The sequence below is a fragment of the Penicillium samsonianum genome, assembly GCF_028829775.1.
Source record: "Penicillium samsonianum strain IBT 33392 chromosome Unknown utg000002l_segment0_segment0, whole genome shotgun sequence".
NCBI classification, from domain to species: Eukaryota; Fungi; Ascomycota; class Eurotiomycetes; order Eurotiales; family Aspergillaceae; genus Penicillium; species Penicillium samsonianum.
In genome coordinates, this window is record NW_026643260.1 from 1,836,754 (window position 1) to 1,861,610 (window position 24,857).

The following is a 24,857-nucleotide window of genomic DNA, read 5'->3' on the forward strand; positions in this document are numbered from 1 at the left end:
CCAGCCCCCTACAATGCATACCCCAGAAAACCATTTGTGAAACATCAAACTATTATTGCTAATTGTAGTCCCGAAGTCTTCTAAGAAATAGGGACTATCCTTTTGCTAAATTCCCCCTAATTTAATGTTGAGATGTACAAAATTGAGAATGAATGGGATGGGATATACGCTCAGAAGCAAGTACTGTGAAAATTGCTAAACTAGTCAAAGCTAGCCTGGTGTCTGCATGCCTTCTCACCATTAGTACAGCTTGCATCAGCACGAGTGACTTCAAAATCTTGATGAACATGTACAACCCTTAAGGGCGACATGGGCACCACATCATTTGTGGGTGACTCGACATCCCCGACCGACCGCGACAGATCTTGGCTATGACCCTCTTTTGACCTTTTCAGAATAGGTTCGTTCGTGTCATGGTAAGCGCCCCTTGCAGATGAGCTCTGAATATGTGAGGTGACGAAGAGCTGCCGGAGAGAGGCGACACAGGAGACAATAATCGCTACCAAGTGAAGGTCAGTATTAAGACAACAACTTGATAAATGCTTGAGGCAACTTACCAACATCCACCTCAACAAAGCTCCAGAAACATAGCCAGTCGATATTCATCTGACGGTCATAGGTCATCCCGACGGCCACCCGGATTATAGCGGTGACCATAATGAAGATAGTTGCTGAGAAAATGCTGAGCAGAATGAGCTTGTTGCGGAGCGAGATTCGTGTTTTCCATAAGGCAAGGAAGGGAATAGATAGGACTAAAATGATAAATATTGTTAAATGACAGGCTTGGAAGACCCTTGTCTTTGCAATGAACTCACTCATCAAGTCCGTGATAACATCACCAGCACAGTTGGCCCAGAACATGCGATTCTCATAGTGAACGTGATTAGGTTGCGGACATTGGGCTGCATTGTTCAGTGTCAGCGTAAACCAATCGCATTCAAGTTTGCTTGTTCTCACTGATAATATAGTCCAGCCCTCCGAAACTGCATTTATATTCGACATCGGCCACCGATGCAATATAGACACTCGCTGTACAGAAAAGGACCACGAACCACCATATACGGAGGGACTTGACCTTGGCACTGATTCGGTAGAACAATGCCATGAATGAGAATTTGACACACCACAGCGCCGAATAAAATAGTAACTCAAGTGGAGCATTAAAGCGCATGAATGTATTGTACCTTGGCAGGAATTCAAGATTGAATGGCTTTGTGCCAGCGCTGATCGCGTATAACTCGTAAAGAACCTTCCCATCGACTTGCCAAATGACTGCGGCTGTGAGTATAATGATCCATGCGAGAACAACGAGGAAGTCATCTAGGAATAGTCGACGGAATGAGGTAACTTGGGCATAGATGCGGAATACAACAAAGATCAACGACGTGCCTGTGAGAGCCCATAGTACGCCCTATTGGTAGAAGGTTAGTTATATATACTAAAACAATCTTCTCATTAAATTGGATACCGACCAAAAAAACCGACTCGGGAACTCTGCTGTGTTGGTCATCAAACTCTGCCATTATTGCTAGCGGTTCGATATAGAAGTTCTGGATATATTGTCAAACGACGACACGTCAGAAATATATCGACTGGAAAACTATATCGCCGAGAGATTAGATATACTATTCTTTGTTGGTCTCTTGCTAGTGCTGGTCTGGCCACCTTCCACATAATTCTTGCCGAGCTTATTTCTATTGGCCCGGCTAAACGAAATATTGGTTAAGTTCTTTGAGGATATCAAGTCAGACACCTTGAGCCATGTGCAGTTTACTCAAAAGGAAGGAGCTCAGGCTTCAATATTGACGCCACCGTTGTTAACGCCATGAGCGAATCGTGAGCCCGGCAAACAATTATGGTCGTGCAGTTTGGAGGCGATGCGAAAAGAGAACACCAAGAACTCTTTCAACGTACTCTTTCCAAGGCTGACACTCAAACTCCTAAGATCACCTCATTAGTGAGGGGTTAGTTCCACTAGGAAGGTAGCCAATCATCAATATACTTCACACAGGTCAGAGCCCAGGTGGCCCTGGCCTCCCGGAATATCCCACGTGCAGTCTAGTTGATCCCTGTTAAGCGGGGTGCAGCCATCCATCCAATCGGGGCACCAGCCTACTTCCCATGAATACGGTGGCTCAATCAAAAGGATAACCATACATCATTGCACAACTAACCGAAGGTTCAAGGGTGTCAAAGAAACCACGTTCCTACGGGATCCCTCGATATCTCCGAGAGACAAAGAACGCCTCGAGCTCGGACATCCAAAAATCTTTGACCTGGATAAAATTCGAATACTTCGGTAACGCCAAATTACTCCATGAACTCACTAGCCAAGTCCATCGTGTGCCCATGCCAGCCCAACGCCATGTCCTTCATTGTTTGGAATCCTATCCACTGCCGCGGTTTTGCACTCTGTTGTCTGATTCCACCGGCCTGAGCTCCTTGCTTTATCCATTAATAAAAGCGGATTCTTTTGGGTCTCTCATCCATGCGGCAGGTGTGCATCCTGTACTGGTTCCACGCTCTCGACGCGACTCCGTGCGTTTTCGTGTGAACGAGCTGGGAGAAGTAGCGAAAGAGCTCTCAGGAGCGGTTTAGGGCCTTAAGTTTGGGTTTCCCTATATTCTGGGCGATAACCGATGGGAACACTGGGAAAGTCACCCGTAGACCCCTAGATGGGATTGGAAATATGTAGACTGGGGAATTCGACGATTCTTGTCGGATGACAAGTCCATAGCGCTGAGTTGAAGTAGGTCCTCCGCAGAAAAATCAGCGTTGGAAACGGGCTGCTCTCACTCTGCTTTCCCTCTCTACTCTCCCTGTCTGCTCTCTGAATGGAGTGAATCGAGTAGACTTCAAGAAATCTCAAGACCAGATTACCAAAGTACTAGGCTCCCGAGCGGGCATTGCCCAATGGTAGGAATGAAGGTTGAAAGACCAGGTCCCCATGGTCGACAATACTTGTGGAAGGAGCACCTGTTGGATCATTCCTGGATGCCTCAGTCATCTCATCCCATTGATGCCTTTGCACGTTTGCAGACTGAGCGTTTCTTTGTTAGTCAGGGCATAAATACCCTGCTTTTGATAGATTGAATACTCAATGATTCTTCTCTTTCTCTCTCCCCTCAGCTAGTAGCCACAAGAGTACCTATATACTCGTTAGCGGATTTGGAAGGACCCATGGAACCCCAAGTGGTCTGATTTGTGGTCCGATATATCAGGCACTATTCTAACCTCGGAAGGTTTTTACTTGCAAATAACCTTCTATGGAGCTTCCCTGATTTGTTCTTCTTCTGCGCAGATGGGTTTATGGAAGCCTCCATTCGATCCAAATTCCAACGTTAGAAGGTTTGCATGAATGCTGACAGAGCAATTTATAGTGTCCAAAATACAACGCTGGACCGCCTGAACACATAGCTACCATTACCACCTGTCTATCACCTCAGTCTATTCTCTGTATATATGTAGGCACTGACACAAGAGCAAGCCACATAAGCCAGCCCCACACTATAAATATGAGCAAATAAGGGTACATCCATGGATAGACTCTAAGTCAAAACCTTACAAGATATCAGAGATTTGACTCGTGGAAGCTTTGGGCTGAGCCAGGTAGCTCGACTTCTTCAAGTTTCGACTATTATTCAGTGCGAAAAATATTGAGATATGTGAAAGCATATCGGAGTTACTGTTTGCCTCCGAAGGGTATTGTCACGAGGACTTGATGGGAGCCCACCGAATGTGAAAACCCCCTTGTGCAAGCAATAGGCAAGCAATGGCAAGCCATTTGTGTACTGGAACATGGCAAACAGCCTTGCACTAACGGCCATTGCCTCTATTTGGCGTGATGCACCTGATTATTTGTTGCAGGACCTCAGGAATTATTGGACCGTGGACAGAAGCCCTGTGTTACTGTGCTGCAACCGTGGATCATCTGAGCCCAACGTGGAAGGAACGATTTCGGAGGAAAGAGCAAAAGGGCCCAGTCTCAGATTACACTGGGACTTACATTATACTATGTTATCTTCTCTCTGTTTTCTTTTCCTTCTTAATTCCCTCTTTGTTTTCCCATCTGAAGCGACACAAACGAGACAGAATCCATCAATCTTCAATCATACCATATTCGAACCATGTCTGATCCACCCGCAGAGGGTATTGCTATTGCAGTATCCACTCCAGAGCTTATCGATGAGAAGACCGCTGTCACGGTTCTGGAAAAGGATGAGGCCCAAATCAACGCGCTTGGTAAAAATGACCGGGACTCTGCAGATGCTGTCATCGTCACTGGAGCCGATGTGGCTGCTCATCTTTTGCCGATGCGAGATGACTTCGACCCTACTTTGACATTTCGCGCTGCTATCCTGGGCTCCGGTCTCGCGGCCTTCCTGGCTGTCATGACCCAGATTTACACTGCAAGTGGACCTGCACATCACTTCACTCTTCACTGTCACAGGACTGCTAATAACTGTATTCCTAGTTCAAACCAACCCAAATCAGCATTTCAGGCGTTTTCCCCGTTCTTGTTTCCTACTTTATTGGTAACGCCTGGGCCAAACTGCTCCCCCGCGGTGATAAGTTTGAGGCGAGATGGAGAGAACGATATGGGCAGGGCAGACTCCCTTGGTGGATTACGATCATCAAGTTTGTGAATCCTGGGCCGTTCGGCCTCAAGGAGCATTCGATCTCTGTGATCACTGCCACGGCAGCCGGGTATGTTACGGATGCGACTAGTGTGTTTGCGGCACAAAAGCTGTTCTACGATCTTCCTTTGAGCGCCACCACTGTCATCCTAGGCATCATCTCTATCGGTCTCTTTGGCTGTGGACTCTGTGGATTCATGCGCTCTTTCGCGGTATGGGATGTTGAGGCTGTCTACTGGGGTTCGCTGCCTGTTGTGAAAACTCTCCAAGGGCTTCATTGGGACCGGGTCGAGAACTCAAAGCCACTGAAAGACTTCTGGTATGCTTTCACGGGTATGTCTCTTTATGAGATATTTCCTGCATACATCTTTCCATGGCTCAACTCTGTCTCCATTCCGGTATGTAATTTACACACCTTCTTGCAACATCCCTTGCACCATATCTGACTAGACTGCAAATTCTTAGTATCTGGCTTCGCAGAAAGCAACCGGCAACAAGGGTGCCATACTTACCAATCTTTTCGGCGGTGCTACTGCTAACGAAGGCCTCGGTCTCTTCTCTTTGTCCTTTGACTGGCAATATGTGAGTTGACACATGATGCTCCTGTGATACTATATATTAACCAACCGGGCTCCTGCATGCAGATTACATCGTCTTCAACCGCTATTCCTCTCAAGTTGGTACTCCATACTTTTGTGGGAACCGGCATCTGCGCCATGGTGATGATTGGGATTTACTTCGGAAATGCCTGGGGCTCGAGATCACTGCCGTTCATGGCGACTAACCTTCTTATGGTCAATGGCACAAAGTATCCCGTGAGAGAGGCGTTTCCCGGTGGCTTGCTCGACAAATCAATCATTGAAAAACATGGACTGCCTCAGGTCACCGGGCCTTTGCATTTGGTCTGTTTACGGCTAATGCTGCAGTGAGTGTAATTCTTCTATCCTGAACTCAGATGCTAAGGGTTTCCTAGATTGGCGCCCTGATTCTTCACTGCATCCTTTTCTGGCGCAAAGATATTTGGAGGGTATATCAACGCGCGAGGGAAGGTAAGCATGATGATCCGCATCACACTCACATGGCCAAGCACTATAAGGATACCCCGTGGTGGTGCTTTGCTGGAATTATCATCGTCAGCTTTGTCCTTGGTCTTGTCGTGGTGATCAAAGAGAATATTACTCTTCCGGTCTGGGCGTACCTTGTCTCCCTAGCAGTAGGGATTTTCATTTCGCCTTTTGTGGGTATCCTCGACTTCACGCTTTCAGAATGATTCTAACCAATGTCATGTTCTAGAGCACCATCCTCTTTGCTCGCTTCGGCAACGGCATTGCCACCAACAACCTGTCAAAAATGCTGGCTGGGCTCATGCTTCCCGGTCGCCCAGTTGGTAATATGTACTTCGCTGCTTGGTCGCACAATGTTGTCATGTCTTCGGTCTCCGTGTCCACCGATCTAAATTTGGGCGAATACCTGAAGATACCCCCAAGGATCATGCTTTGGACTCAAATGTATGGCATCATACTTGGTGGATTCATCAACTATGCTATTTTGTCTTCCATTATCTCAGCGAACCGGGATCTTCTTGTCGAGGGCAACGGAAACTCCTCCTGGAGTGGTGCGACCATGCAAGCTTTCAACACGAAGGCGGCTTCCTGGGCCTTGGCTCCCTACTTGTACAAGATCGGTGCCAAGTATGAGCTGATTCCTATTGCCCTAGCTATTGGTGCTTCTGCGGTGGTTATCCATAGGTCACTCTATCAGGTCAGTAAGCCTAAATCAGTTCAAGGTTGTTTAATTAGTTGACGCTGACCCTATTTTGCGTTTTAGATTGTTCCCAAAATCGGACGGTTTGACATGTCGGAAATTAACCTGCCACAATTTATCCAATATGCTGGTAATATGTCCATGCAGCCGCAGACCTGCACTATTCTCAGTGGGATACTCTGTGGCTTGTTTATCCAGGGTTACCTTCGAAATTACCACCCACGCATCTTCAAAGACTATTCATACATTATTGCTGGGGCCTTCGACGGTGGAAGCCTCTTTGTTGTCTTCATTCTTTCTTTCGCCGTCTACGGAGCGGGTGGACCGTCTCGTCCGTTCCCACTATGGTGGGGAAACAACCAAGAGGGACACGTTGACTGGTGTCCCGTTTCGAAGTAGAGACAATGGGTTGAAAACGGGTGTCAGGTAACGGCATGTGACAGGCGGGCAAAGTCACTAAATGTCTTGAGCGCGAATATATTTTTCCGATGTCTTCAAGCATGTGTTATCTTCCTGAAAGACTGGCGGTGACGGCGAACTTCTAATGAATGGATTCGCAATGGATTCTAAGCTTTAATATGATGTCTGCAACAGTTATCACTTTACCCTGAATAAACTATTTCGTTGTTACAATTGTTTCTCCTTGGCCCATATTTGATTGCCCCTTGTGAGTATGCAAGTCTTCCTTGTGGTACGAGGCTGACTTTGTACGCATTGCAAGATAGCCTTTTTCCAATTTTGGTGCACGCAATCTTTAAAAGCTAAATATTAGGAGACCTAAGAAACAGCTAAGGGATTTATTCAACGCAACTACCGAGGAAGCAAGTGACACTTCTGATATGAAGTAGCCGTGCTTGAAGGATATAGATTTTCGTCGGTGAGTAAAAGGCTAGCTAGGTCCTTCAGGCATCACGCCATGATTGTACCCAAAGGTGAATCTCAAAACGAGATAAGCATAAAGGGATCATGTTTAAGCGAAGTTCAAGGACCAATAACAACATTGAAGACATTAGCCCAGATGGCGTGTCTAAATTTCCGAATGATGCAACTCGCTTGGACCCCGCCTCTAGAGTTACCCCGACTTGTCTAAGTATTATCCCGCAAATGATAACTACTCATTATAGCAAGAATATGGAAGTCTTGCTAACGCGAATTGTACAAGTCAAAATTTATTCTATAGTTAGGTCGTTTATTTTGCGATTGTCTCATTCATGCCTAAGGGCACAACATAACAAGTCTTCCTAGGGCATAATTGCGTGACTGCCATGGCGACGACGCATACTTCTTGCATAAATAAAAAGGCCGAGGTAGACCGTTTTATGATGCTCCTCGCAATTATTTTTTGAAAAGGTTCCGCCTTTGTCTCTTCCTGCAATTCAGAAAGATGTCTATAGATGGAACAAAGACAGCGCAGGTTTCTGCCAGTAGTGCAGATAGCTTGGATGAAGAGTGGCAGAAGAGTGAACATCACAAATCAGAAGGTACATTTGAGGCCAGGGAGGGCCATCACTTCTACCGGCCGATTGATAGCTATGAGGGACTCCATCGCTGGGATCCGAATTTTCAATGGACGGAACAGGAAGAGAAAAGGATTGTCAGAATGGTCAGTTACAATTTATGTTACGACCCAAGTACCAACTAACCAAATTTGGATAGATTGATGTTCGTGTATGCACGTTCGCCTGCGTGACCTTCTTTGCATTGCAGCTGGATCGAGGAAACATCGGCCAGGCACTGGCAAGTACGCTTCTACAAGATCTGAAGATGACCAGCAACGATTACAACTTGGGTCAGACGATCTTTCTGGTCTGCTTCTTGTTGGCCGAGATGCCCTCCCAATTACTCTCTAAGAGAATCGGCCCAGACCGTTGGATCCCTATTCAAATTGTTTCTTGGAGTCTCGTCGCGGCTTGCCAGGCCTTTTTGAAAGGGCGTGGCTCATATTTGGCCTGCCGAGCTCTGCTGGGATTCCTAGAAGGCGGCTTGTGAGTATTCATTATTTGACAAAGATCTTAACATGGAACTAACCGTGGTTTGTAGTATCCCTGACACAATCCTTTTCTTGTCTTTCTTCTACAAATCCAGTGAGCTGCCGAAAAGACTGACTTGTTTCTGGATTTCCTACACCGTTGCCGGAATTATTGGTTCATTCCTAGCCTTCGGCTTGCTACACATTACCGACGCCAACGGCGGCGGTGCCTGGAGATACTTATTTGCATACGAAGGTCTCATAACTGGTGTGATTGGAATCATCGCTGCATTCTGGATGCCTGCGTCACCCGTGCAAACCAAAGGAGGATTACGCGGGAAGAACGGATGGTTTACGGAACATGAAGAGAAGATCATCGTGAACCGCGTCATTCGGGACGATCCTAGTAAGGGCAGTATGCACAACCGACAAGCGGTGACCCCACGCCGCTTTTGGGAGTCGCTCAAGGATTACCATATGTGGCCAATATATGCTCTTGGTCTAATCTGGATGATACCTACCACTCCGGCGCAAGGTTATCTCACGCTTCAACTGCGATCCCAGGGGTTCACAACGTTCCAGACCAATTTGTTGGTAATTCCATCGGCTATCATTGCGATTATCACCATGATATCTATTACCTGGATCGCGGAGCGTACCAACCAGCGCCTGCTGTGGGGCGTGGGAGTAGAAGTCTGGAACCTAGTCCTACTGATTGCGCTAGAGGTGCTTCCTGCGAAAAGCATGCCCTGGCCCCGTTGGGCGATACTTACGCTTCTTGTTGGTGGGCCGAGCATTCATCCTGTTGTGGTAGCTTTGACTTCTCGGAATGCCGGATCTGTGCGGACTCGCACTGTTGCTTCTGCGTTGTATAATATGTCTGTGCAAGTGAGCGCCATTGCAGGTGCTAATGTGAGTTCCAGTCCTTGTTCTTGACTACCAATGGCCTAGAATAAATCCATCATTTGGCATACTAACAATCATGAATAGGTGTACCAAGCAAAGGATGCGCCATACTACAAAAATGGAAACAAAGTTCTTATTGCATTGGCTGTCGTCAGTGGGATTATTTTCGTCTTCGCCAAGTTCTACTACGATTGGTGGAATAGGTACATACCCAGAACACGCAAATTTGAATATGAAGCATGCTTGCTAACTTATATACAGGAAAAACTCTGCAGAATGGGATGCTATGACAAGCGAGCAAAGAGAAGTTTACTTGCGTGAAAACCCAGTATTGACTAACAAGAGGTATGTCGGCGCTGTGGAGTATACCTACTGCCAGTGCATATGAGCTAACCATCTTGTACAGAATTGACTTCCGGTTTGCTCGCTAGAGCTGTCAATCTAATGAATAAACTCGAGAAATTCGAGTGTATCATACATGTATGTTGCGATGAAATAGACATCGAGTTGATCCATAGAAACAACGTTACTTGTAGATCACTGTTGTTCATAGGAAATCGATTAGAACATAATGGCTTTATCAGAGAAACGAGTTTATTTACGTCACAGTTATCAGCAAATTGAGTCTGGATTCTAGGATAGTATGAAATAAGTAATTCGATAAGAAGTTGATATGCAGCCTCGTGGTGAATAGTCAGAAATTGCACCATTATGGCTGAAATGAGGTTGTTCGGCACCATCCTAGCACCATGCATTGATGGTACAATATGTCGTCAGTGATGGCACTGGATACGTATTTCTTCAGAGATCCTACACTCCCTAATTAAATTACAGTTTATCTAAAGTGGATAAATCGTATTGTATGGATGGTTCTGAATATGTCGGGATTGTTGAAGCAAATCATGCATCATTATATGAACCTTTCATTCATCCAAACTATTTGAACATCTACCCAACACAAGCTCAAGCCTTAGATTCACTCTTTGGAACGTAAGGTGTCTGATAAGGGCGCTCAGCCTGTGGGGTAATGCGTGCCAAGTGGCGGCGCTCACCAGTCGTCCAGTCAATAATTGCAGAATGAGCCGTGACACGGTTCTATATTGCACACAAATTAGTCTTTTGAACCGTTGATCAACCATCCAAGATTTCACTCACATCCCAGACAACAACAGTCTTCGGGGCCCATCGAATACGAGCTTGATAGTCAATTCCACGACCCACGTGAGCCAGCAGGAAACCTAGAAGTGCGTCGCTCTCCTCTTTTTTGAGTCCGACGATACTGCGAGTGACTAGGCTTGGGGTAAGTACTGATTTTTTTTCCAAAGAAGACGGGATGATACTTACAGCCACCATTAACGAAAAGCGCTTTCTCGCCCGTCACCGGATGGGTTCGAATAAGAGGGTGCTCGCTCTTCACGGGGTCCCGCCTATCAACTCCCCCACGCTGTAGACTAAACTCGGCCTGTTCAACCCCAGAATGCACAGCTTTTAAACCATGCAGACGCTCCTTGAGCGCGGGCGAAAGCCGGTTATAAGCCTCAACTTGGTCGACGAAAGCAGTATCCCCGCCCACTTCAGGGCCGTCAAGAAGGTACAAGAACGTGGTACCGGGTGGCTGCTGCTCGTATGTGACATCAGAATGCCATGCAACACTGCTGTTCTTTGTCGCGAGATATTCATCATATTCCCAGGCATTGTTATTCCGGTGAACGAGATGAATCTCAGGATACCCCTCCGGAGCTCCGCTAGTTGGGTGGATATGATGGCGGCCAAAGTAGCCTCCAAAGTCAAGGGCCTCTTGGATTGGCAGATCGGCGAGATCTTGGTCTCTGAAGGCGACAACTTTACGTTGGGCGACGAGTAGAGCGAGCTGGTCCTTTCCGGCAGGAGTGAGCTTGCTTAGCTGAATTCCTGTAACCTCAGAGCCGATAGTTGGTGTCAACTTTTGAATCTTGGAACCCTCGGGGAGGAGGTCTTTAAAGGAGGGGTCGGCGTCTTTTCCGTGGTCGACGTGAGTAAATGGTTCAAGGGGCGGGTATTTCTCGCCATAGTCCCATACAGGCAGGTAGTTTGGATACTGCATAATTGTTTAGTCAAGTTATACATGAAGAGACAAAGTCTAGGCATGACCTACAGTAGCAGTAGTATTTCCCCCTTCCTCGTCAATTATCCTTCGCACTCTTGCCTTGGTCTCGGTTGTTCCAGGAGCGGCCTTTACAGGAACAACAACTTCCGCAGTGGGAGCTTGGGCAATAGATGGCGCCATGTTGTGCTAAGATATTGGTAGGTATTGTCGTTGATCGAGTTTGAACAGGTATCCCTTGGTATCTGCGAGGAGCCACTGACTTAAATATAAATGATTATCAATTCCCTTTTCCTTCGCGCCATTTTGTCGTAGAATCGCGTATGAATTCCAAGCTTCCTTGGTATGCGATATCCGATCTACGCGAGAGTGACAAGCATCATGTGAAAGGATCGGGTACACAAAATATCAACATTGATGCCGCGATATCCGTTCTATCAAATGACTAATTTAACATCGTAAGACGGGAAATTGATCAAACCTGACGTGCTATATCTGACAATAACATCATGCGCTTGCCAATGGTTGGGATGGTATAGAGTGTCTTGGATGCATTGATAATGTTGATATGGCGTGATATGATGCAAGTGACAACCCCGCAAATGATCATAGATCCATACTACTACTATATGCATAGCAGGCTCTGCATTAGCAATGACAGATGAAATAGTAAAATACGATGGTAAGTTCATTATTTGCAGAATTGTTCCGCAAAGCGGGCGAGCTTGCCGCTGATGATATAACTCACCTTGAGAATAAATGACCTAAGTATTTAAATCCTTCCATTTTTAGAGGACAACATATACATTTCAAAGAAGGTCAAGTAGAGCATTTGCCATGATCGAGTTATATTGGAACGTTACATATCTTGTCTGCTGCTATTATGAGTGGGTACCGACCTTGAATAAAATCCACAAGACATCAAAGGAAACAGGCGCGCGTCTCGCTGTAGTAAACATAGGTGGAATGACTGGTATAATCGGATCCAATAGGTTGCCTACTACTATAATGGGTTTGTGTCCCTCTAGGCTACACAATCGGCCGCTAGATTCCTCTAAAGTGCCTCTCAAGTTCCGTCATAATGTCTCGATTACGCTCTGAGGCGGAAGTATTATGCAACGGAGGAGTGTCTATGATCAAGATGGTTGTGTTTGGTGTCATCGGAGGGCAGCAGAGGAATATCGGAAACGGTTGAAGGGCAGATGCATCTGATACCGTCAATTGAAGTCTGTCGGCCACCGAGCATACTACTGTCTACCCGGCAACATATCTGCTCCCACGGTTGGAGAAACCAATCTGTCAAACAGTTCCTTCCCGTTCGATGGAATCATAAAACTGCCTTTCACGACCCATTTGACTTTTGTGTTATATGTTGATAAATCATTTTCGATGTCAATTTGGCCGGGTCGGCTCTCGACCTTCCTTAAGTTAGGTCGTGCGAAAGATTTTGCGACGCTAGATGGGCTGTCAGTTTTCGGTCGCGTCGCGCGTTTCATTGTCTTTACGGGCTAGGTGGCATAGGATTCGGTCGGCTGTGGAGAACGAGGCCACGGGTTCCAAGGTTGTTTCCCCAGGTTCCATTATTTACAAGTCACGTGATTGCCATCCCCATTTTCACACTCTTCAAAGAGAGAAACCATCTGGATTCCTATCAGTCTACTCTGTCGAATACTAAGATTGAATACATGGTGGAAACAAGGTATAATACCCAGAAAATTATGTGACAACTGGTACCATCCATACCATACAAAAGTGCATATTACAGTTAGTCATCTATGTCCGCCCAGATTGTTGAAAGCGCGGGTTTTGTCATTTTAGTTAGTTAGAGATTCCAATATATCTGATTTTGTCCATACGTTGTCATACAGCCAGATTTCTGTCATACTCACTTTGCAAAGTGCAGTTCGTCTACCAGGGTCATAGGAACTTCACTTCAGGTTCAATTTAGTGGTTGTCAAAAATAGAATCATAGTCAATCAACCCTTTGCTTGCGCCACTGGGCCAAATATATCTTTCTCGACTTGTCTTTCTCTGATCCTACGTTAGCTCCCAACTTGTCCTTTGTTCTTTGATACGTGGAGAAAATCTTTAAACCGAGCATCACAGCTTTTTTCATTCATTCTAGTTTCTCCACAACAAATAAAGGGAGCGGAAATAGTATGGAGAAATATTTTGTTGTAAGAAAACGAGTCCTATAGCTTACAACCATTCCTTTCGATGAGATATTCTTTGTTATAGCTGTACTTGACCGTGTCTTTGAAGCTTTGAACTCAAATCCACTCGATTTCAAGTTTGCCCTTTCTCTGTAATATTTCTTTATTATCACGGATAGGCTGTTTCTATTCCTTCAGGTATTTGTATCTCCCAGCTTGCTTGTCATTTGTATCGAGACATTTCCTAATTTGCGAGACTACATCTTCTGAGGCATATTGTCTTCAACATGACAGATCGATACAACTTTCGACGTAGTACTCTCGTTCAGCAACTACCGCCCCAAGGACCTGGAGGATCACCAAATGATCCAACCCCACGCATAAAGCTCAAGATAGAAGACCTAGATCTCGATACATCCTACGCTCCATTTTTTGTGCCATCTGCGCGACCAAAAAGGCCAAAGAAAAGCAGACCATGGGCCAAATGGAAAGCACCCGGGCCCCTTACCGACCCAGCTAAACTTCCTAACGGCTGGCATATGAATGAGGACGATATTGAAATTGAGTGAGGCGGGATTCAATCCAAGTGTTCATGCAAACAACGAGCTAATTGAGACTCAATAGCGATGTCGATGGCCAGATCGAAAGATGCCATGAGAGAATTGCTGAAAACATCATGCCCCATGTTTTTGAGCAAAGGTTGGAGGAGTATACAGCTGCGAAGGCCGAAAATGAGTGAGTCTGCTACATTGATTTTACTTGTGCACAGATTCTCACCTTGTTATAATGTAGGCAGATGAGGTTTCTGGGGTCTGAGCAGCTCAGCTGGGATGCCATTCAACGGTTGCATCAATTGGAGGATATGAGGATAGATCTGGAGAGTACCGAGGATGAATACGAGCAGCTTCCAAACATCGAGGCTCTTATAGAAGCATATCAATCGGGTCAGCTTTATTGGAATACCGGTCTTGTTACATACTGGTCGAAGGGAGTCCAGATTTCTCAACCAAGACCATTTGACTGGGATGAATTTGAAGCTATTAATTCCCACCACGAGGGTTACAAAGGATTTTGGACGGAAGGGGTAATTGATTTCCTCAGCTTCTCCAAAGCCACTCGCTAATGAATAATATTAGGTCTGCGGCCCTGAAAAAGACAGCTCCTTTGCATCGGCCACGATACTTCCAGATCCACACCGTCCAAGAATGACTGGCGTAAGACCCATACTACTGGCCCAACCCTCTTCCAAGTTTCTCTAACTTTTTCATCTAGTTGACATTAGCACTCCGTCTTCCAGGCATACCGTGGTTTGCCGAGTTGGGCTTTATCCACGATACTGGGTGCAGTAGGATGTCCATTTATCAAGGAGATCTTAAAATGCTTCTTGGTCCTTTTGGCACGACCTTTGGGCCAAGCGTACCGGTTGTCACCATGTCAATCTCTGATACTTGTAATGGCGTTATAAGAAGGCAAGTGATTGAAATAGAAGTCACAATCCTTGATGCAAATCGTCAAAGAATGACCCCTTGGACTCGAACCTTGTGCGGTCTCAATCCAGGAGGCTGGACAACCAATACCACCCCCCGACTAGATGGCCCAATTTTGAAAGATTTGTTATATATGGCAAGCGTACCTGATGGCACCCGTCGTGTATTTATCTCAAGCTCGAGATATGAACTTGGCCTGCCAGACCTGGACCTCGTTGCCAACCCGCCACAGCACCGTGCAACAGCGCCCTATCCTGTGCCACCAGGAACCTTCGCCACTACACATGGTGGTTGGTTCCCTGTGGCGGGAGGGGCAATGGCGATGCCGCGACCAGCAGCTGGAGTTCCTTGAGAGACTGAAAAACCTGTCATTCCTTTGCCAGACTGTCGCTTGTCCTTGAACCCACTCAATTTTTGATCCTTTTTGTTTTTTCTTTTTCATTTGCTGGGAATATATCGCTGTCCCGATTCAGCATAGTTTTTCATTATTTGTTGAACATTTCTCTTGTTATAGTTGTGTTATATGCGCGCAAACCAACCCTGCCAATAAAAACTTGTTTTTTTTATATTGATGTAATACTTTAATGGGCTAGAATAGCGTATGTTCCATCCAGGACCGGCATACTTTTCACTCTCGTGACGCGCCTTAGCTTGTATGATATTATGACCTTGATCACGGCTAGGTAGACCTCGCAAGCTGTTATTGATATCGTACTCATTGAGAAACTGAATTATGAGGCTCATGGGCTTATTTAACAGACCCAGCCGTTCAAGTAATTCCACAGTTCGTTTCCTTCATATGCTCTTTCATGGATAGGGAGCAATGTTGCATGCTAATTAATGGGTGCCGATCTAACCAATATCCAGGGCAAAGCGGCCGATGCAGATCAAAGGCCTTTCCTCCTTCCTTTTCCTCCTTTCTTATACTGAGACAGACTATCATGAATTACTTCCAAGAACTTCCTAAGAGAAGATGGGTTGACCGACGAAGGGTGGCACTCGGTAGACAAATATAATTATTTTGTTCCTCAGCAGTTGTTGTGATGCCCCAGGCCACGATCGGCACACGTGGTAGGACCCACATCGGGTATTTCGCCCTCCTTCTATCCCTTCTCTGCTTCTCTCCCGTCCGCTTGTTCCATATCAACTGGAGTCATAACGAGCAAGCACGATCATTTGTGGTCACATTTAGCCCCACGCCGCTTCTTATGTGCTGTGGGTCGCTGGTTTAGATTAGAGAAACAGCGAGATGGCAGCAACCTCGTCTTTTTTTATTTTCATTTTTGTGCCTCTAAAGAAAGCAATCCTCGCTGCGAACGAAGAGGAAGAAGATGATTGCAAATGTCGTCATGCTCGCTATTCAGGAAAATTTACTAACTTTCGCGAGGTCAATAGATTAACTACAGATAAGCGTGGCCGCGGAATAGTACTTGTGTATTGCAACTAGTGGCAATTTATCAACGCTTGCAATGCAGGGTCCACAGTTAATTACCGCCATAAGTCTCTGAGACGAAGATAACAATACCCTTGTAGGAAGTTTTTTTCCTTCCCCGTGGATTTTCTTTTTAAACTCTACTTTTCCCAGGGGTTCAATTTCCGAGCCAAAGTCAATCATCCATCATGACTATCAATGAGAAGGCAAGCGTGGATGACACGGAGCTGGGAAGCCCTAGGGACTCCACTGAGGAGCACGAGGTCTTCAAGAAGACCGAGGATGGCGTCAGCTTCCGCGGTGTTGGCTGGTTCAAGGCGTGTATTATCTTCGTGAAGGTCCTCTTCGCGACGGGTGTGCTGTCACTGCCAGCTTCACTGTACTCCCTCGGTGCAGTGGGTGGCTCGATCAGTATTATCGCATGGGGCGCGTTCAACACTTACTCTTTCGTGATTCTGGGCAACTTCCGCAAGAAGCATCCTCACTGCCACTCTATTGCCGACATGGCAGAAGTTGCCGGCGGTTTCTTCGCGAAGGAGCTTACCGGTATACTCTTTCTCATCGGCTACGTCCTTGTCACGGGTAGTGGTATCATTGGAGTTTCGACTGCCTTGAATGCCCTCTCGCACCACTCTGCGTGTACTGTTTGGTGGTCTTTGATTGGAGCGGTTGTAATTATCGCGACGGCTTCGGTACGCAAACTCCAGCATGTGGGCTGGCTCACATATGTGGGATTCATTTCCATCTATGCTGCAGTTCTGATCGTTGTCATCGGAGTCACAACGCGCGACCGGCCGGCCGCTGCACCCCAGGAGGGCCCTTACGAGCTCGGCTATGTGGCTATCAACAACCCCGGATTTGCTGCTGGCATGGTTGCTTCCAGTACTATCTTCGTCTCCACAGCTGGTACCAGCGCTTTCATCCCGGTGATGGCGGAGATGCGAAACCCGAAGGACTACAAGAAGGCGTTATACCTGTGCATGATCGTGGTTAATGCGTCGTACCTTGCTTTCAGCTTGGTTGTCTATCGTTGGTGTGGACAATGGGTGGCCAGTCCATCTTTGGGTGTATGTATCCTTTGCTTGACGCCGGGTTCGGATGAAATTAGCTAATTGTTGTTATACAGAGCGCCGGACAGACGATCAAGATGGTTTCTTACGGTGTTGCACTGCTAGGACTGGTCGTGAGCGCCACGATCTACTTGCATGTGAGTATCTCCCTCGCGACCCATAGTTTCGGAAACTGACATTCCTATTTAGATCGCCGCCAAATACATCTTTGTGCGTATCTTGGGTAACACGCGTCATTTGCAAGCCAACACTATCGTTCATTGGGCCACTTGGTTGGGCTGCACGATCGGTCTCGGTGCTATTTCCTTCATCCTCAGCGAGACTATCCCTATCTTCAACTATCTGGTTGCCCTGATTGGATCCGTTTGCTTCGCCCCTCTGGCCATGTGCCTTCCTGGTTTCTTGTGGCTGCACAGCAATAGTCACTACCGGAAGGGTACACTTATGCAGAAGGTGATCTACCTGCTGCACTGGGGAATGGTGCTTCTCGGAATTTTCTTCCTTGTTGGTGCGACGTACGGTGTTATCGTTCAGATCATTGATGCGTACGCAACGGGAATGATTGGTATGTTTTGGTATACCCCCAACAGTGCGGAACCTGCGACTTACTCTTTTTTATTAGGCTCCTCTTTCAGCTGCCTCGACAACTCGAACTCGTCGTAAGCATGCGTTTTCGAAAAAAAAATAATCATTGTTTGGTCGAGCTGCTTAAGGATCGGCTCCCAACTGGAGTAGTGATATATATGCTCAACACCTGGTTTGGAAGGTTATAATGAGTGGTGGCGATGAGGGAATTCTATAACGAGGGCCCGGGTGGCCATAATGTAATGAGCTGTCATAGAATGGTATCAAATTTTGTTTTCAAGACTCGCCTAACTCAGAATTGTGTTACTAGTGTCGCCAAAACAAACGCTAGTCTCCCTCTAATGTGGGTATCGCCTCCACTTCTGCCCAAATCTCGTCTCCGTGTGGTTCACGGACGGACTTCCGCGAGCTCGGGAACCCAGCTCTAACCGCATTCGGCCCGGTCTTTGTTTATCAGAACTTTAATTCCTTCCCGCTTCCCTTTTGTTTTTTGTCGCGCATGAGAGGTTCCTGTGCAACATGCCGAGGTCCTGTTCCCGCTTTCATGATACATACCATTCACGCCGTTATCTCACTGCTCTGGACTCCATCACGAAACTTGAAGGAATTTCAATTTGTGGCATCCCATGTGGATCCACCCGCGTCGGCCCACCGGACGACATGAAGTTCCGCGGCCTGATGGCCTCGGATGTGGGGATTGAAAATCGAAAGTCCACGATGTCTTATCGCAGCTGCCAGCCGCTGTCGATCTTGAGCAGGTCACAACACGAATCCTTCATTCCGGGTCGCGCGACGCTGAGGCGGAGCCCACTCATTTCTCACCAGGCGGCAAATTATCGAGTACAGACTTTGGATAACCAGTACTCAAATGGTCTGCCTATGCAATACTTAAGTCAGCACATACAAACACAGCCTTAGAAGTGCTGGAAGCCAGGGATCTCCACCCGTTCAGCGATACTTGGACCGCACGTGGGTAACTTGGTAGGTCATTACCAACGAATTTCGGAGTGATCCCTTTACAAAGACAAATCTCATACCTGCGAGCGTCTCGCCTGCCTCAAGCCGGAAGATGAACTCCAGTCGTCTGTTACATACACTATCAGTCAAAAAACCGTGGACCTTGACTGGGCTCCACTTTTGATAAGTGAGGATTATCGCATGGAGGAACACGTTCGCAGCCAAATGTGATACCAAGGCCCCTTTACCTTCCTTAACCTGGACACAAAGGTTGCGGTATTAGGACTCGAATGATCGAATGCCTTTATTATTCAACTTCCCCGGTTATGGTCGGTTATACCCTTTTGGATTACCGGCTTGGCAACCGTCCCGGCAGTACTCCTTCTCGGGGCGAACGCGGGGTATCCTATACCGGCCTGCCATACAAAAGACATATAACCTCGGATGGATAAAGCGAAACAAACTGGAGCTATAAGTGGCATCACTAGGGTTTGCAGTCCTTGCGACATTTCGAGAACCAACCAACACCTGCCATTATACACTGTATACCTACAATTTAGTTGACAATGCCTCTTCCGAAATACACCTACAATGGCCCAATCGACCACACCGTGGTGCCCGATCTAGCCAATGCCAAAGGCAAATCTGTCATCATTACCGGAGGTGCAAACGGCATGGGTGAGGCCATGGTGCGCGCCTTCACCGCGGCCGGCGCCTTTGTCACTTTTGGCGATCTTCACCCCAGAGGAGACAATCTCGCCAAGGAATTGAACGCGAATGGTGAGACAGCCGCGTTTGTAAAGTGCGATATTACAGACTGGGATAGTTTGATTACACTATTCGAGACGGCCAAGGACAAGAGTCCGCATAACAGCGTTGATATTGTCATTGCCAATGCGGGAATCTCGCGTGCCTCGGGTGACAGTCTTTGGAACCTGGATGGTAAGTTTGTCTCTGCCTGGTATCTTAAATTTCAACTCTTAAGATTTCAACATACTCGAGCTTTAGTCATGTATAATTATGTGTAACCAAGGCACTGACAGTTCAAAGACCCCAGTGGCGCACCAACCAAGCCCAATCTCAATATCGTCCGTGTCAACATGGACGGGACATTCTATACCTGGAGACTTGCAGTTCATTATTTCAGGAAACAACCCGATACTGAGGACCGAGACCGATGTTTCATCATGACTGGAAGCATGGTCGCGTACATTGATTCACCTGTAAATATGCCGTCTATGTCTTTGTTGAATTGGTCGTCGTTAATCCGAATAATTTCACGACTAACCACCACATTAGGGAAACTGGGAATACACAGCGACCAAGTATGGCCTCCGCGGCTTCATGAAGACCGTGCGTCGAAGCAGCTGGGAGCAAGGAATCCGCATCAACTATGTCGCACCATGCTGGATCAAAAGCGCTATTCGGACCAAGGAGTACGAAGATTGGCTGATTGAGCGTGGTGTCGAGTTTGGGGAGCAGGCTGATTGCGCCGGTGCGATGATGCGGATCGCATGCGATAAATCTATTAACGGTATGCCCTCTTATACTCATCTGCTTTGTGCCTTGTCTTTAGGCAAGATATAATGGCGATAACACGGCTAACTCTTCCAGGACGCTCACTTATGATTACCCCGAGGTCCTTCGCCAAGGAGGGATTCGTGGATGTAAACAGAGAAGACTATTCCGATCCCAAGGACGAGTACTTCGCGAAGAAGCAGGCGTCGCAGTTGGTCATTATCGAGGATAAATGGCTGGACGACTATAAAGTGAGGATTTACAAAGATTGAGTCGCTTTTCATTGCTGACTCTGAGCGCAGAGACAGGGTCAAGGGCGGAGAGCGTGAGTACTAGTAGGTTTTACTACAGTGGCACATCTAGTCCAGTTTTCGAATCAAATTCCAGTTTAAATGGCTTCGTCGCACAGTAATTAGCATGCGCTCAAATATTCCCAATGCAATGTCTCTGCACATCCGCCCTCTCGGATGATTCAATACGTATAGCTCCGGACGATAATCCGGAAAATGCTTCGGTACAAAGTAAACGACGATTCGGTAGGTCCGGCTATGTCGGCAGCGCACAGGCGAACGGCAGATCCTAGTAAAGAGGACTAATTCGCACAACTCTCGTGCATATACATATAAAGCGGCCGTAGTTGAGATATTAGCACTCACCAGGTTATACAACATATATCAATACATCATGATAGTTCCTGCATGCATTAACATTCCGTCGTCCATGCACGCGTGGACGAAGCACAAGGGAAACCCCGAGCCTGTGAGTAGCCGCATATTTACTGGGAGTAACCATTGCTGATAGACACGCTGGTCTGGGAAGAGGTCCCGGTCCCTGTAACTCCCAAGGGAGGATTCTTAGTCAAGTTACTAGCCTCTGGGGGTGAGTATTGGATAGTTGGCTCCGGTAAAAATGATGCTAACATCTGCTTGCTAGTGTGCCATAGCGACCATTCACTTCTTACTAGTGAAAAGCAGCGTCCTTGGTTTCAAGAAAAATACACTCTGGTGTGCTCATCATATTCCGTTCATCAAGGCATAGGAAATTCGACAGGCTGACCATGTTTGCTCGTTTCAAGGGTCATGAGGGATGTGGCGAGATTGTACAGATAGGCGACCAAGTGAAACATGCCGGGTTCAGCGTTGTACGTTCTCCAAACAGTCTTCTAGGAGATCCAATACCTAACAAACTTTGTAGGGAGATCGAATCGCGACTATCGCTGTCCCTGGCTGTGGCTCAGAGGACTGTGCAGAGTGCTCACGGGATCTCGCTCAGCTGTGCGAGCAAGCCCACCACGCCGGTATTGGTCAGGACGGTTTTTATGCACCATATGCGGCACTGGATCTTCGAGCAGTAGTTCGAGTCCCGGAAGGTTTGTTTCCATCATCGTCTTATGCGGCTTGATCTAACAAGAGTGCAAGGAATTCCGTCGTCTGTAGCTGCAGTGGCAACGGATGCTGTCAAAACGAGCTATCACGCCATTGTAAGACGTGCAGAAGTCAAGTCCAATGAGACGGTCTTTCTGTTTGGTCTTGGGGGCCTCGGGTTTAACGCGTTGCAAATTGTTCTGCATATCGGTGCTAGGGTCATCGTTTCTGATATTCGACAACAACGGTTGGAGGAAGCTGCAAGGTGGGGTGTTCCTGGACAAGATCTGGTGCCTGCTGGAAAGTCAGTACAGGATTTTGTGCGCGAGAATGGGTTGCAGGGCAAGATTGACACCACCCTGGATTTTGTGGGCACACATCAGACTTTCCAGGATGCACAAAACATCGGTAAGTGTTCTGCAATAGAACTATGTGTTGTACAGTGCTGACCATTTGAAGTTCGCAGAGGAGGCAAGCTTTTGTGCGTTGGTACCCTCGATGACGAGAACACAGTCGACATGAAGATTGGCATTCAGAAGAGGCTGAGCATTATCTTCACATACGGCGGGCAATGGAGAGATCTGAAGGAAGTCCTCGATCTGATCTCGAAGGGAATAATTCAGCCGCAGGTTGAGACGGCTGCCTTGAAAGAATTTCCCCAAGTTTTGAAGAGTGTTTGTGACGGAAAGGTCAAATCCCGGGTTGCCTTACTGCACGAGTAGCATGGCAGCCATAACACATTGCACAACATTATATTCTTCTTCGAAATTATATGTGGATATGTATATCCCATAATATTCGTGGATCTTATTACGAGCTGTTCATCATATTATTTTCTCCAAGTCCTTTTTATTGAATGATATAGCTGTATCAGAAATACCTCCCAGTTGCCCCCAATCGTGCTACTTAAGTATCGAGGTTTTTAGATCATATTATGGAATTTCCTTTTGAGAAACGAAATTTAAAGCTGCCAGGCTAAGAGACATTTTCGTAAAGTAATATGATGTCAAAACTGCAATAGCCATTTTGGCTAGGAACATGGAGAGTGTATGCAGACCAATAGAGTATATATATTTAAGCGCTACCTGATGGAAAATGCCGGCATAGTGATGGCTGATGATCCTATGATTCTCATTTAAATAATTGTAAGATCCCTTTTACAAGCCCTTTGACTTCCAAAACGGTTCCAAGTCCCTAAACCAAGTCCACTTTACGTTCTGGGCCCATCCCTTCTCCTTCCAAGCATTGAGACTCAATGGGAAGTGATCCACCCCATCTCTGACACTGGAATCATGTGCAATGATAACAAATATGTTCTCGTCACAGTCCAATTCTTGCAATTGGTCACGAGTCTTTTGTGCAAGGGGGATATCATGACCGAAGCACATCTCGTACACCGTATCTGTTGGTTTCCTTCCTCTGGTGTGCTGCAGATCATTAAAAACACTTCCAGGGCAGAAGGGTAGATCGCTTAGTGTATTATACGGATGTGGGGAGATTTCCGGAGGAACAGGGAGATATTTCGACGGTCGAAATATGCCCGCGTAATGACAGATGTCCCCTCCCATCATGACAAAAGTAGGAGGAGATACAGTCGTTCGCGCTAGACCGCAAAGATGCCCGATGGCATGTCCTGGGCTGTCTAAGAGATAGAATGACCCGTCGCCGAAGTAATCGACGGCAGGGAATTTCCCAATGCGCAGGGCATCGGGACCATCAAATCGAATCTCGCGCAGACATCGACCACTATAATGAGTTAGATTCAAAATCAGAAAGATCTTCAAGTTTATCCCGTGATGGCACTAGGACTTACGCATAATCGCTCTCCCGGATAGGGGACAGGGGATTGGCAGGATAACCGGGTAACATGGCATCCTTGAACCCGGATCCCACAATCAAGTCAGTCCTGCTTGGAAATGTTGATGGGTCTCCTATGTGGTCCCAATGCCAATGGCTGTAAAGTGGTTGTCAGACTTTTTGTTGAAAGTTGCAATGCTTCGGAAATAAATACCTCCAGATGACTGCATTAATGCTCTCTCCGGGAATACCGTTCTCTTCCAGGATATCGACCACGTTCTTTGATACTTGTATGTCGTAATTCGTTGTTGGTATATAGTTTGCCACGGTGGGAGCATAGTTTTGATAATCCTTACGGATCCCGAGATCAAATACTAGCTTTTGACCTGAAGGATGTTCCAAAAGGAACGTCAAAACGGGCCCGGGTTTCTTTGTTTCCACACCAGGCACAGGGGGCTCCATGAACCGTTTGATGATAGCTGGCCCGAAATTGACCGGGACAATCATTTTCACGCTCAACACCTCCTTACCAGGAGGCAGCTCAATGAGCGGTCGACTAGTTGCCATGTTTGAAGTTATAATCTTCCTTTCAACATCAAGCGGATATGATATCGATGCCTTTTCTTTATGAGACCAGGCTCCAGTCCACAAATTGTGGGAGCCCCCGCTCCGGGGCGCTATCGGCCGGTTCTTCCCCGGGGCCACTATCGGTATTTCCGGATTCGGATAACCATGGCAACATTAGAACTCTTCGGTCTGATTTACTCCATTTTTTTCTCCCGGCTTTCCAAGGTTCCACCTCGTATCCGCACGCGCTTCCCCGCATTCATGCCCCCGCATTTTCGGGAGTTAGACGCTCGTAGCATCACCTGCTCATCATGGACGGCTGTACATTTTTGATAAACATTCCGGCTATACCATCGGTAATCCTGCTAGGGATTTTCCGTCGGCTGCCTTATTATGCCTACTGATAATGACAATATTACCCACAAGGCGCAGGTTAATTATGCCCAGAAATTGGCAATCAGCAGCTCGGTATGGATCATTTCCCCCGGATTTCAGGTCGATATGTCCGGGGATAAAAAGGGACTCCCAGCCATCACGGTGAAGCCTGCTTTGGTCTGTTAAAACACAA

The 24,857-nt window shown here is 46.8% G+C and overlaps 9 protein-coding genes across 9 annotated transcripts; 6 read left to right on the forward strand and 3 right to left on the reverse strand.

The window, feature by feature from the left end:
- Positions 1–200: 200 nt before the first annotated feature.
- N7471_002545 (uncharacterized protein) lies at positions 201–1,523 on the reverse strand (the record flags this gene model as incomplete). Its single annotated transcript, XM_057275265.1, has 5 exons — positions 201–499; positions 558–752; positions 816–902; positions 958–1,411; positions 1,473–1,523. The coding sequence occupies 5 exons, from the start codon at positions 1,521–1,523 to the stop codon at positions 201–203; spliced, it is 1,086 nt and encodes a 361-aa protein (XP_057139903.1).
- A 2,604-nt stretch (positions 1,524–4,127) lies between these two features.
- N7471_002546 (OPT family oligopeptide transporter) lies at positions 4,128–6,800 on the forward strand (the record flags this gene model as incomplete). Its single annotated transcript, XM_057275266.1, has 7 exons — positions 4,128–4,409; positions 4,475–5,035; positions 5,103–5,219; positions 5,282–5,539; positions 5,611–5,874; positions 5,931–6,398; positions 6,465–6,800. The coding sequence occupies 7 exons, from the start codon at positions 4,128–4,130 to the stop codon at positions 6,798–6,800; spliced, it is 2,286 nt and encodes a 761-aa protein (XP_057139904.1).
- A 985-nt stretch (positions 6,801–7,785) lies between these two features.
- On the forward strand, positions 7,786–9,707 carry N7471_002547 (uncharacterized protein; the record flags this gene model as incomplete). The annotated part of the gene is made up of 6 exons (XM_057275267.1): positions 7,786–8,004; positions 8,058–8,386; positions 8,442–9,282; positions 9,361–9,479; positions 9,538–9,621; positions 9,683–9,707. The coding sequence occupies 6 exons, from the start codon at positions 7,786–7,788 to the stop codon at positions 9,705–9,707; spliced, it is 1,617 nt and encodes a 538-aa protein (XP_057139905.1).
- Positions 9,708–10,239: 532 nt separating this feature from the next.
- Positions 10,240–11,572, reverse strand: N7471_002548 (TauD/TfdA dioxygenase family protein; the record flags this gene model as incomplete). The annotated part of the gene is made up of 4 exons (XM_057275268.1): positions 11,411–11,572; positions 10,621–11,353; positions 10,432–10,565; positions 10,240–10,371 (listed from the first exon to the last, which is right to left on the reverse strand). The coding sequence occupies exons 1-4, from the start codon at positions 11,540–11,542 to the stop codon at positions 10,240–10,242; spliced, it is 1,131 nt and encodes a 376-aa protein (XP_057139906.1). The 5' UTR covers positions 11,543–11,572.
- Positions 11,573–13,799: 2,227 nt separating this feature from the next.
- On the forward strand, positions 13,800–15,351 carry N7471_002549 (uncharacterized protein; the record flags this gene model as incomplete). Its single annotated transcript, XM_057275269.1, has 5 exons — positions 13,800–14,077; positions 14,137–14,247; positions 14,305–14,596; positions 14,649–14,726; positions 14,785–15,351. 5 exons carry the CDS (start codon positions 13,800–13,802, stop codon positions 15,349–15,351), a joined length of 1,326 nt encoding a protein of 441 aa, XP_057139907.1.
- A 1,268-nt stretch (positions 15,352–16,619) lies between these two features.
- Positions 16,620–18,164, forward strand: N7471_002550 (putative neutral amino acid permease; the record flags this gene model as incomplete). The annotated part of the gene is made up of 4 exons (XM_057275270.1): positions 16,620–17,498; positions 17,558–17,638; positions 17,691–18,066; positions 18,124–18,164. The coding sequence occupies 4 exons, from the start codon at positions 16,620–16,622 to the stop codon at positions 18,162–18,164; spliced, it is 1,377 nt and encodes a 458-aa protein (XP_057139908.1).
- A 1,445-nt stretch (positions 18,165–19,609) lies between these two features.
- On the forward strand, positions 19,610–20,833 carry N7471_002551 (uncharacterized protein; the record flags this gene model as incomplete). The annotated part of the gene is made up of 4 exons (XM_057275271.1): positions 19,610–19,985; positions 20,094–20,266; positions 20,343–20,577; positions 20,658–20,833. The coding sequence occupies 4 exons, from the start codon at positions 19,610–19,612 to the stop codon at positions 20,831–20,833; spliced, it is 960 nt and encodes a 319-aa protein (XP_057139909.1).
- Positions 20,834–21,281: 448 nt separating this feature from the next.
- Positions 21,282–22,647, forward strand: N7471_002552 (zinc-binding dehydrogenase; the record flags this gene model as incomplete). Its single annotated transcript, XM_057275272.1, has 6 exons — positions 21,282–21,324; positions 21,363–21,567; positions 21,612–21,702; positions 21,756–21,930; positions 21,980–22,333; positions 22,385–22,647. 6 exons carry the CDS (start codon positions 21,282–21,284, stop codon positions 22,645–22,647), a joined length of 1,131 nt encoding a protein of 376 aa, XP_057139910.1.
- Positions 22,648–23,082: 435 nt separating this feature from the next.
- On the reverse strand, positions 23,083–24,289 carry N7471_002553 (MBL fold metallo-hydrolase; the record flags this gene model as incomplete). Its single annotated transcript, XM_057275273.1, has 3 exons — positions 23,083–23,671; positions 23,739–23,879; positions 23,937–24,289. 3 exons carry the CDS (start codon positions 24,287–24,289, stop codon positions 23,083–23,085), a joined length of 1,083 nt encoding a protein of 360 aa, XP_057139911.1.
- Positions 24,290–24,857: the final 568 nt, after the last annotated feature.